The 13,334-nt window shown below is 38.8% G+C and overlaps 1 protein-coding gene across 10 annotated transcripts in view; it reads right to left on the bottom strand.

The window, feature by feature from the left end:
- The window catches only part of MAGI2 (membrane associated guanylate kinase, WW and PDZ domain containing 2), a 675,337-nt gene that overhangs the window by 144,413 nt on the left and 517,590 nt on the right, over positions 1-13,334 (bottom strand). For all 10 annotated transcript variants that reach the window (XM_032442310.1, XM_032442308.1, XM_032442312.1 and 7 more), the window contains 2 exons: positions 9,262-9,319; positions 1,101-1,222 (listed from right to left, as the gene is read on the bottom strand). In XM_032442310.1, coding sequence (XP_032298201.1) covers positions 1,101-1,222; positions 9,262-9,319 — 180 coding nt within the window. The remainder of the gene's footprint in view (positions 1-1,100; positions 1,223-9,261; positions 9,320-13,334) is intronic.

The following is a 13,334-nucleotide window of genomic DNA, read 5'->3' as shown; positions in this document are numbered from 1 at the left end:
GAGCTTTGTCTACAAAGTAATTCATTCTGTACAATTTCCCTCCCACGTGCAATAAGAGAAATATCCCCTGTATTTTTCATTCCAAGTGTTACAGACAGTGATAAACATTAGGTGATCTTCCCTCTCCAAGCAGGTGGGTTTGGTGCCAGTCCTGACCGCTGTGACGGTGGTGCCACCTTCCCATCCCTTTGCCACGTGCCTGGTGTGCAGTATGGGTGGCCGCGGCCTTCTGCTGCCTTGCTCCCATGCTTTGCTGTGTGGAGAAGGGTAGGAGGAATGTGCAAAGGTGGTGGCTTCCATTCATCTGGTTAAGTGGGCAGTGCAGTGGGGCTGGCAGGACATACCGTATGGCCCGCGTGTCCTGGCGGGGTTGCGCCAGCACTGGGACAGATCATTCACACTGCGGGACCGCTGTGGAACGGGGCGCAGGCGGATGAGTTTGGGCCTAGGCAGGGTTGATGAGGAGCTGCCTACTATCACAAAGGAGAAGAAGCCTCATTCTCCGGCTGGAACCTGATGTTAAAGTTTATTTGTCTCTACCAGTACACTTTGCTGCTTAAACAGCTCATTGTAAGCACATTAATTCTCACATTACGGAGAGGCTGTATTCCTGTAAACTCCTACAGCACAGTGCCTGAGGCTTTTAACTTAATTGATGCTTGCTAGATGAGCTAGCTAAGAAACATACCAAACATCAACTAAAGGTAATTTACAGAAAGTACAATTAATTATCTCAGTGTTGCCAACCTCAGGTGCTCAAGAGAGAGTCACGTATTCCCAAGAATAGAAGCTAGTATTTTATTTAGAAAATTACTTCGGGGCTCTTATTGTGCATTCTGTTTCTCAGCCTTCAGGAAACACTAAGGTCAACTTGTCACTTTTTCCTGCGACTCTGGAGGTTAGAGTTTCATAGGTGTCTCATGAGTCCCGCAACTCCAGGAGCTGGAACTTTTAGGAGAGAAAAATGCTACGAGGCAGGTGATAACATTGTGAGAATTGGCAACACTCTTATTTCCATCAGACTAGGACAAAATAATTGTCGCGTAGCAGGAGAGCAGGATCTTTCATCTTAACTAAGATAGGCTGACATGGTACTGTACCTCGGAAACCTTGGGCCTGCATAGGCTTTGTTCCAAGTTCTGCGTTGGGCATGTTATGCTGCTGTAGCTTCCTTTTTGCTTCTAGCACAGGGTTTTCAAATTGTGTTCTTCTATTTATGTGGCTGGAAAAAATTTGGTTTTGATTAAAAATTGGGTTCAGTTGGGGAAAATGATTATTTTCACAGTAGGATGTGACTTAGGTGTGTGTGGTTAGATAGCGAAACTGTTATGAAACCCCAATGGGCCTGAGCATGTCCTTTATACTCTGCATAATTTTGGTGGGGATGAGAAATGCACAATCTATGCGCATAAAATAATGAACAGCGTTGGAAAGTGCCTTATCATTTCAATATGCTGAACTTTGCTACAGGCAAACAGTTTTGACTATGGGACTACATGGTAAATTGCAGTACTGCTGAAGCGTGCTACAACAACAGTTTCTTATGTCTTTAGTACATACATAGTTCTGAGCATGATTCAAAGGGACTGAACCAATATTTTTTCATTGTTATTGATTATCTGTAAATAAAATTACTTACAGAAAAGTTAAAGCCTGGCACACAGCAGGTTTTAATGATCCCTGCTTAAAAAAAGAAATATATGCAGCATAGGAAAGTAGCTGAGGATGATTTCTTTTTAATTCTGTGCTGTGTACCTGCTAAGCAGTACACAAAAACAGGATGTTTCAGAAAAGTCAGATGTTAAATTAAAACTATATACATAAATAATGAACTATAGATGAAGTAACTGTTATACACCTTTTTTTTTTTTTTTTTCCTTTAAAAAAAACATATTACATTTCCTGTAGCAAGTCAGGAAATACATCTGTCATTACATCACCTATTTCCTTTATTTTGCTTGGAAATACTATCATAACTACTTTAATCTTATCCTCGATTTTAATACTTGAAGAGTGTATTTTACCAACTAACAAAAGCCCTACAATTCTGTGACATGTTTCTCACTTTTCCTGAAAAAGCCAAGGGGATTTAGGAGGAAGTATTGAACAATTCTAAAAGATGAGGTCACGATAGGATCACAATTTTAAGAGTTTTACGCTGCAGATAGTGTTCTGGGGAAGTAAATACACAACGCAAAATAAGGTCTCAAACACATTAGTCCTTATTTATTCTCACTGAACCACTCTATACTCAATTTTTTTCTGCAAAGTCAATCTTGATCATGGGCTTTAAGCACTTGGAGAGGTTACTTGAGAACTTCTGAGATCTCAAAGTGGGTGGAATTCCTTCTATTTATTTTGAGATGACCTTTTATGCCCAAACATTAAGCACTACTCAGGTCACTCAGGATTCAGATCCTAACACTACTTCAAACAAAATGTCTGGAACTGACATAAAGAAGGGGTTGAAGGAAGTCATTAAGTCTTAAGGGAGAGTATTATCCTTGGAAAACAAAGACTTATGCAATGAAAAGACTTCTATTAATGAAAAAATAAAATACTTGATTTAAGGACAGGAAGAATATATGATAAATTTTGGAGTTGCTACTTTTTTAACACGGCTGTCTCTCATTCATGTGGCAGCTAAATAACTCTTGTACTAAAAAAATTTCATTAATAGCTTTCTTATAAATTTGAATCTATACTGCAAAAATAGAAGATTCTTTTTGTTTCTTTCTTTCTATATACTGACTGATTAAGATTGCAGGCTTTGCTTCCTAGGCTTTAGACCACGCTGTAATTGCCGGGGTCAGTTTTCATCACCTTTATCTATTGGAAACCTAGAAATGTTCGATGGAGGGGAGAGAAGCTTCATCATTTAGAAATTAAGGAAGACAAGACTCACATGCATTAAATAGGATTAAATAGGATAATTGTGAAATACTGATATGAGCATGAAAATGGTAAAGTTACAACCAGCATGTGATGTATTCCAGTACTGTAAAGGAGATACCATTTTTGCCACTCAAAAGGAAGTTGTGAAACATCATGTGAAATAGTAGATAAAGTTCTGATCTCTCAGGATCAAATAAAACAAATCCACAACAAAGGTTTTTACAGGAAGACCAATGAAAGAGAGAGTGTTCTGTGACAGAACACCAAAGGCGTTTTGCTTTTTTTATTCAAGTAAAATGAATGCTGATGTATAGTTGCATTTTATGAATACATTTGGAAGTAGATAGTAGTATATATTAAAAATGTTGGGATTTCAGTCATGAAAACTTTGGGCTTCTTTCAAGCAGAAATGTGCAATTATGAAACAGCTTCCAATAGCAGATATGGGATAAAAGTCTACCTTGCTTTATGATAGCATTTGACAAGATTGAAAACTAAGTTTTCTACACAGGATGTTGAGTTAGTTGCCCAAACAAAGGGATCAAACACTATTTTGGAGGCTCTAAAATATCCTATCTCATTCCTCAGCTGCCCTTCCAGAGGACAAGGGGTTCCTGTAACTTTTGTCCCATATAATGCAGAGATAATGAATATTCTAAAACAGATTATACATCTGCCTTTAGGAATGATATGCTTAGAGCTTTGCTGCAACAGCTGATCATAGTCCAGTGCCCCCAGTCAAAACTTACATGTGGTCATGTGATTAAAAAAGAGGGATTTTACTTACTACAGGATATGTCCATGGCTCATGGAAAATCAGCTCCTGTGATACTGCCATGACAGCTAGAATTTCTTATCAGCTGCCTCTCAGCAGTTTCGAGTAGGAGCTGGAGTTGTGGTTTAGAACATTTAGACAGAAGTGTTTTCTGTAATAGCTATCATGAAGATGACCTTTTTGTTCTAATGTATCAGACAGGAAGACTAACAGAGATACTTGAGTCACCTCAGGGTGTTGATGGAATCTCAGTAATTCTTAACTCCACTTTATTTCCCTATTTTGACTGTTTTATAGCAGAGTGCCATCACAAAAACACAATGTGAAAATTCCTTCAAATTCATATAGCTGTATTACATTTTGGGTCCTATAAGAAACAAAAATAAAAACCCCAAACAAACAAACAACAACAACAAAATTATACTGAAAATCAGTCCTTTTTATCAGTTAACCTGGATCTGTGCTCCTAGACTGATGAGACAAGAAGCACCTCCCTATTGTGCAAGTTTAAGTGCTCTACATCTCCACAGCTAAATCAGAAAAATTGTTACTGATGAGTTTAGCTGAGAATGAAGTTATTAAGCTAAGTACTTTCCTTGAAAGAAAGGACATTCTAGCCTTTCATTTAGGTACTTCAGCTGCATACAGAATAGGTATTACTGAACTAGGCCTTAATAAGACGGTCTAAGTTTGAGTTTTAGAGATGGTTACAAATAAGTGCTTTGGTTTTTTGTTGTATTGCTCATTGCCCTCATCACCTAATTCAGTGTTCGTTTCTCTCTTGACTTGAAAATTTTATCTAGTACTCTTCCAACCTAAAATCCCATCTCTGCTATTCTCTAACTGGGGTCAAGAAGGAAGATGGGACTGCCTACCTAGAGGAATACATCTAATCACACCTGTGGGATGAGACTTTTCATCAAATTATGTAGAGTTTTTTTTTTCTCCCCCTTCCCCCTCTCATAACTATTTTTTGGGTCCTGATTTAACTATACTTTATACTATGAATATTAAATGTAAAAGCCTCATCCAAAGATAAAAATCCAATTCCAGAGATAAAATTCCAGATAAAAGAATTCCAGAGAAGAATCAGGCTGCATTTTGCTCACTTTCTGGCTCCAGAAACCCCAATCAACTCCCTGCACAGAAGAAGGGACAATCAGTGCCACTGTTAGACCACAGTATGCAAGCTGTAGGATTTGAGTTTGGGCTGCTTTTAGCTGCGAAGTTGAAATAGTGAATTTTGTGTCACGAGGAGTATGGTCAACACCAGATTTCCTAAAAGCACGTGCATCAGCAGAAGGATTTTAGCCTATTCTTCTCCTTAGCTACTTTAATGGACAGTTGTTTATTAGTGGTTGCTGATTAAAACCCACCAAAGCAGTTCTGAGGATCGGGATGCTGACAAGTTTTAATAATATTTTATGACAACCAAAACCAAAAAACAAAACAAAAAAAACCAAAAAAGCAAACACCTCTGGAAAGGTTTCCTTCTTGAGTAATAACAGAACATTGTCAGAAACTGTAAGTTAAGGAGATACATTTTTCCAGAATAAATACCTGTGTGGTCAGTTTAGCTGTTCTATTACAGAGGCTGCCTCAGGAAATTGAACTCTGTGTTGTGGTTAATCATCCTTAAAGGGGGAAATAATCTTTTGTCAATTAGAATGCTGAAAGAAAGACCCAGTGCACTCTAACAACCACATTCTCTCCATAGCCTTCTTTAGATAAGTGCTGCTAGCACTTAGTTTATAAATTAGGAGAGAATTGCATGAAAGTTAACCCAGGTATACCAAACAATTCTCATTCATGTGAAATGTCTACACCTTACAAATGAAGTCGGGATCTTCATAACAAGCCAAATTAAAATTTTAATAATGTCTTGAACTTACATTTATGCATGATTTATGTGATGAAGTTATACTGGGGACCTGATTTTTTAACAGAATTTGCAAATATAGTGCAATAAATCTTAGTTAACTTTGCCAGCATGACCTTTTTATTCTCTTTGTTTTTGTTTTTTTGCTTGCTTGTTTTTCACATTTTCTCTTGGTCTCAGTTTCTGGAGCTGAGCATGGCTGATTCACATAAAGTGAACCTGAATCTCTCTGCTCCATTGTCCTTCCTTACAGTCTTCCCACGCGATACAGATGTGTCAGTGAATGGAATATGAGCCCTTTCTTCACTGACAGTTTTAAAGGCCTGCATATAATCTTGAACTGGACTTAAATGTGAGAAAGTTCATAACACAGCTTTCCATGATTTACCCCACTCTTGTGACATAATTAAGACAGTTTAATGATAACTAATTGTATCTAGTTAAAAATGAACTAATCCACTGAATACTGATAATAAAAAAGGCATAACTCCTATTTTTTAGAATGAAAAATGGGAAGCAATTTTTGTTTCAAACTTATTGAGCTCAGACAGCAAATTAAAGTACATCTGTGCTTCACTGACTATAAAATGCCTTATGAACTTAGCATGGCTGCAGGTTTAATGCCATCCTGTGAACATTTATTCTACTTCTTAAATCTTCTGAGCCTACAGTAGGTTTTATATATCTTTCCACAAATCTTATCTGCAGTAGGATGAAGAAACCTGGCAGTAACGGCCTTGAAATATGTAATTGCATGATAACATCTGGATTGAGTATCTTGTGTTTGTTCACAGAATCACAGAATCACAGAATGACCCGGGTTGGAAGGGACCTCAAGGATCATGTAGTTCCAACCCCCCTGCCTGGCAGGGCCACCAAACATACACCTTTACTAGATCAGGTTGCCCAGGGCCCCGTCCAACCTGGCCTTGAACACCTCCAAGGACGGGGCATCCACAGCCTCCCTGGGCAGCCTGTTCCAGGGCCTAACCACTCTCCTAGTAAAGATCTTCCCCCTAGCATCCAACCTAAATCTTCCCTCCTTCAACTTGGATCCATTTCCCCTAGTCCTGCTATTGTCAGCCCTTTCGAAGAGTTTACTCCCCTCCTGGGAGTAAGTTCCCTTCAGGTACTGAAAGGCTGCAATGAGGTCACCTCGCAACCTTCTCTTCTCCAGGCTGAACAAGCCCAACTCCCTTAGCCTGTCCTCATAGGCGAGGTGCTCCAGCCCCCTGATCATCTTCCTGTCCCTCCTCTGGATCCTTTCCAAAATCTCCATGTCTTTTTTGTACTGAGGGCTCCACACCTGGACACAGTACAACAGATGGGGCCCCACAAGAGCCGAGTAGAGAGGGACAATCACCTCCCTATCCCTGCTGATCACCCCTCTCCTGATGGAGCCCAGGATCCCATTTGCTTTCACCTGTGGATGGACATGAAATGGGGATGAATACTTGCTCCTTATGCAAGGGAAGTATGAGCCTCACCAGTACCAAAGTGCCTTGGGCTGCACTAACAGCAAAGGACGGCTCAGTAAGACATTAACACATAGAAGTTGCACAACAACTTTTACTCACCAAAATACAGTAAAAACCACCAAGGTGGAATAAACTAAGCAGCTTATAAATGTATGTGCAGAAATCTTCAGGGGAGGTTAAGTACAAAGATACATAAACATCAACCACTAACTTCTCTGGGTTCATAAAAGATCTCAGGCACAATTTGATGGTATTACTTAAGGACTTACCTTTAGATAGAGAAGAATGACTACGCTGGCTTGGGCAAGCAGCAAAGGAGATGGGGTTGCTGCTCTTGCACCTGAGGGCAGGGATTCAGCCAGGGACAAAAAAGCAGCAGAGCAGATGCTACTGCATTTAGAGAATGGGACAGAAGGACTCAGTGTGGCAGTGGCCAGACACAATTTCCATTTGTTTGTTTGCTTTGCATGGGGGCTAGCAAAGCTGCTGTTACAGCAATGAAGAAAGGCAAATCTCTCAGACACATCTTCTACCCCTTCTGAAACCTGATCTTTTTATGATTCCCCCTATACAGTGCCACCCTATGCATGTTAACAGCTGCATATTCTATGGTCTGGGAAATGTGCAGTACTAGCATACGTCCAGAGTGATCCTGTTATCAAAGCATTGGTATGAATTCAAGAGACCGAGGGAATGATGTGACACGCAAATGAACATTCTCTATTCTGTCTGAAATGACTAGAATAAATGTACTGCTTTGCGTCAGGATCGGAAGCTGAATTTTTAGGTCAGGTACTATCCTCTGTGAAGACACCCTTCTTCAATAATAATAATTAAAAAAGTAATGGATAGACCTTTTCTCAATACAAATAGTCTGTAAAAATTCTGCCTGCACAGAGACAGGGAGTGGCGTTCTCCTTCCCTTGCTGTATACAAGGGCTGCTCCAAAAGTAATGACTCCTGTTTTATTATTTTGGTGGGTAGATGGATGCTGGTGGTATGTCAGTACAGTTTAAACCTTCCTGCCAATATTCTATTGCATTTTGTTGCTGTGAGACAGACAGCAGCAGGGGGGCAGTCTGACAGAATGATGTCTGACATGGAAGTGCAAATGAAGCAAAGGTGTGTAGCTGAATTCCTCTGTGTGGGAGAAATGGCACCTACTGTCATTTGCTGACATTTGCTGAACATTTATGGAGACCAACCAGTGGATGTGAGCACAGTGAGGGGTGGGTGGTGCATTTCAGCACTGGCAAAAGGGATGTGAAAGACAAGCAACATTCCAGATGGCCATACAGATTTGCATAACTGTGGCATGTTGGCTCTTGTTCATTGCTGGTGAAAATGTAGAGGTAATGGTGATGACTACATTGAAAAAGTGTGTTTTGTAGCTGAGAATTTGCTCTATCAAATAGTATTATTGTGCTCTCTGTGTCTGTTGTAGTTTCCACAGAAATAAATAGAGGCATTACTTTTGTAGTGACCTACGTACTTTGAGCAGGCATTGGTAGGAGAGAAGAATAAAAACTGACCTCTCTGAGAAGGTATCACAGGTTGAATCTACATTCACCTTACATAAATCTGATTGACTCTGCTAAGCTAGATAGAATAGAAAATAATCTCTCTGATTTACCTATTTTATGAAGTAACTACCTGGAACAGGCTTTCTCTAACAAAATCTTTCTATTCCCCTTTTCACACAGGATTTTCATGTTCCACAACTAAAATAAAAATAGAAAAATGAATGCTAGGACTGTGTTATGAAATAAAACATAACATACCTAAAATTTTATATGCAGAGTGTGAAGATTGAATTTGTGAAAAGGAAAGCAGTCTTAACTGAGCTAAAATGATTATGCTTTGCTTCATTGACTAATAAGATCTGCACCTCACTGGATGTCCAAATCTTACAGAGAAAGTACAACATTTATTTAATTAATACATTATTTTACAGATTCCAACTGGAATATTACTATGAAATCAGACCCTCGAGAAACAGAAAGACTGAATGACTGAGTCACTGATTTGAGACACACTGAATATATTTGGTTGCATTAACTGTACCGATGACTGAGAATTCCTGGTATACCTTCAGTTTAACATTCAATGTTTGTACCCATTTGTATCCAGATTTGGTAATTTCACCCATGTCTTGTCAGCTAAGCACTGCAGAGGACACTAGCATTATATTATGACATATTACCAGCAACTTAATATTGAACTTGGGAACTTACTCAACATAATAAGTGCCATAAATGGGATCATCAATTTTCTCCCAGCCATATGGAAGCTCTGAAAAACAAAGATTTATCTCTCTCAGTAAATGAAATACAGAATGCTATGATTTCAGATAGTGAAATAGCAGATCTTTGCTGGATGTTGAGGGAAATAACTGGATAGTGAGGTCAGATAAAATCACCAAAGCAAATGCCAAACACTGAACACACACCAGGGTGACCACAAGTAGCAGTAACTAGAAAACTGGCATGCAAACAAAGATCTCAGTCTTGAGAAAAACACATTTTAGTTGAACTACTTTACTGTTCCAACAGCTGTGCCAGCCAACAACAGTAGCATATCTTGTATGACATCACTGCAAGAGGAAGTGAGGGATTTTTTTTTTCTTTCCTTCCAAATAGATACACAAACACTCATATAGAGACACACAAGCACTCCACTTTTTGAACACATTTTTTCTTTTTCCTTGCTATGAACCCTAGATATGTTGGTCTAGAAGAAAGGAAAAGAGTTTGACTCCTGTCACTTAAGTATGAGTGGTTTGTTCTATTTGTTTCACTATGATGGCAATTCCACGGTCTTCAAAGTAATGCAAAGCTTAGTTACATATCAGAATCATCATAGTACACAGAACTACATGGAAGCACAAACCAAAATAAAGTATTTTAACATCTGCCAGCCTTAACACTTGAAATAGAGAAGACACCTAAAACATTCAGGTACTAAAAATTATTAAATATATTAATGTAATGATCTTGAAAATGCCGAGATAGCAGGGCCAGTATCCTGGACCCAGTAGGCAGAGAAGCCAGGCAGATATTGGATCCAGATCAGCCAAGAACTTCAGTAAAATCTGTAGGAAACTGTCCCTGTGCTGGTTCCCACAGTTCTATATATCTTGGGATGGATCTTGGGATGTAATTCACAGACAACATTCAAACACATGGATGCTGATGTACGAGTCTTGTACTGTTCCTATGGTAAATTTAATTCCTAGTGTAGTCCTCTTCATAATTTGCTGTGAAAAAATGGTGATTTCACTTACTCCTATGACGTAGAATAAAATATTAGTTTAAGTACTACAAGCATATTTTACTAGAATGTAATATTGCTCACTTTTTTTCATCTAATCAATTCCATGCTGCTTTCATATCTGTCCACCTAAAATTCACATTAAAAGTAAAGTGCAGTAGACATTTATAAATTCCATGCATACTCAGAAATGCACAAACGTGCACACTGACACACACACACAGAAATGTGTGCATACATCTCTTTTACAATGTGAGTTACAATGTGCAGCCTTTTTCAGCTACATAACAAAAAAAAACCCACAACAAACTTAGCTATTCTGTGAAAATTTAAAAGTAGGTATAATATTTCTGTAAATAAACAGACTCAGATGATATGTTTTATTTTACATATTTATGAAAATCCAAAATAATTTGAGGATTTACTGTTAACATGTTGGTCTATTTTTCCCTAAAGTAATGATGCATAACATCATAACAGGGTACAGACTGAAAGATCTGTTGAGAATGCGAATGTTAAGTCCCATTTTCTAGTGTAAAAGTCTGTAAAAAATTAATGAATTGGAGATATTGTGGAGAACCCACTTTTAAATGCATGGGTTAAACCACTGATTATCTAACATCATAAAATACTCCTGGGTTCAGAAAAAAGGAAATAAAAGAATACCTTGGTGTATATGACAGATATTAACTCCATGTAAGGCTATGCTTTAATTTTATTTTCCACTGGAGATGCAGCCTGTAGAGATCTATTTCATTAAAATTCTGTGTTGACCAGTAAAAATAGCTAGAATACAAAGTCCAAGCCCCCTCCTGAAATATAGCAGATAGGGTTAGCGGAGTGTAGTTTACTACAGGGCTTCTGTTGAAGGAATCTTTTGTTACACTTGCTTTCAGGAGCACTATGGTTATTTTTCATGACATTAAATAGTGGCATCTATTCCATTTTTCACTGTTGAAATAAAATTTCGGCACAAGAATACTTTATTGACTCATCAGATAGGAAGCAAAGCGCTTGCCAAATTGAGGGTGAGGGCACTGCAGTTTCTCTTTTCCAGTTCACTGTGCCTAATGATGATCATTAAGGATGAGAGTGATCAGTAAACATTAATAAAAGAGAACTGTTATAAAACACTCGTGAAGGAGATTACTGTTGGCCATTATGATTTGAAGTGGGAGGAAGCAGTAGATTTCAGATCTCTTTGATATTCATTTGATAGCTCTAGCACAAAGCATTCACCTATAATTCCTGCAACCAACAGTTTCATGGTTACTATGTTATGTAGGAAGCCTTCATTTTCATGGGCATAACAGTTCTGTCATTCAAGTCTTTAAGTCTTTCAATTTTATTGATTCCAGCACAATTTCTCTGTAAAGTGAGGAAAAACCTTAATCTACACTTTATTTTGTATTTGGTATTATATTCCCACATATTTCCTCATACCATCCATTTGAGGCCCTCTTCATGAGCATTCGTAAAATCACTATTTAAAAATCAGTAAAAGGTTGCACAGAATTTGGCAGTGCTGATACTACAAGTGGATGGAAAGACGCCAGATAATCTGTATAGAATGTATATATGCTCCAGATTTTTGCATTTCATATCCCTCACGAGAGAAGAAGCATCTAGCTGGTGCTGCAGCAGTCATCCAAAAAAAGATCAAAAAGGCAGAGCTGACACTCAGATACTTTCCTCGGTATGCATCTGGGTAGGCTTTTAAATGCAGAAGGAGCAGTACCTCTGAAAGTTAGATGCCCAGTATTAACAAAGGCCCTTGTATCTTCAGAGAAAGACAGAAAGAAGGAAGGAAAATAAGAAGGAAGAAAATAAAGGAAAGACTAATGTAAATTGAAGCAGGTCATTTTAATAATCAGTGGCAGTGCCTTTTCATCACAGCCTGCTTATGTTAATGGTCCAGATGCTCTTATTCTGCCTTCTGAAAGCTGTTGTGTTTCAGAATGATTTTTGATGGTGCCACTTAATCTTCTCTGTGGATAGAGGAAAGAATACATTTCAGATCTCGATGTGCCAAGATGAAAAAAACAAACTAACAAACCCAGAGATCAATTTTCCTAAAGTTAATGCATTACTAACTATGTTACAGAATCATAAAAACCTTTGAAGGTTTCAGACCAACAGCCAGCATTGTGTCACTACCCTGCAGACAGCCTGGAAAGAAAGATAAGAGTGTATTTCTGGAATCAGGTGTAATCAAAATATTTATATAGTAAAAAGGGAGCGTAGTTTGAGAGAGATAAAAAAACACCGTTGTTGTGAATGTTGTCAAAAAGGATGTGGAACAGGTTGGGTCATCTGCCCTGCCTTGTTAACACCCATGAGCAGGTGAGGAGCCCCCTAACCTAAATATGATATTTTTCAGAAAAATGCCACATCTTTCCATTCAACAGCCTGTGTTTGCTTTATTTCATTTTTCTCTCTCTTCTCTACTTTTTCTCCTGATTTCAAATTCATTCCCTCCCCCCCCCCCCCCCCCCTTTCAAGTAAGTTACCTCCTACCAAAAGTAACAAATGATTTGGGTTAAAAGTTAAAAAACAGAGTGCCACTCCCTGGCCCACTGCATTTACACACTCTTCCAGTTTCCTTAAGAGATAAAGTCTTTGCAAACATTGATCTGCAAGTGTAAACCAGCGGTCCTCATCGCTTGGCTTACATAGAAACATGCAGCCTGCCATACCCTATGGCAGAATGCAGTGCTTACCAGGGAGCGGGTGCTTCTCAGTGTGTGCTGTGCTGTGCTGTGTAGTGCTGCAGGAGCAGAGGGCTGGAGATCCCTGGTTTGAATGTTCCCGTTAGCACCTGTCTACATTGCCAAGCTGATATGCAAAACAGATACAGAAAATAAATCTTATGAGGAGCAGATGAGGGAACTGAGATTGTTTAGCCTGGAAAAGAGAAGGCTCAGGGGAGACCTCATGGTTCTCTACAACTGCCTGAAAGGAAGCAGTGATGAGGTGGGGGTTATCTCTGCTCCCGCACAACAGTGATAGGATGAGAGGGAATGGTCTCAGGTTGCAC

Source organism: Coturnix japonica, chromosome 1 (genome assembly GCF_001577835.2).
Source record: "Coturnix japonica isolate 7356 chromosome 1, Coturnix japonica 2.1, whole genome shotgun sequence".
In the NCBI taxonomy this organism is placed as follows: domain Eukaryota; kingdom Metazoa; phylum Chordata; class Aves; order Galliformes; family Phasianidae; genus Coturnix; species Coturnix japonica.
This window is presented reverse-complemented; position numbering and strand designations above follow the sequence as displayed.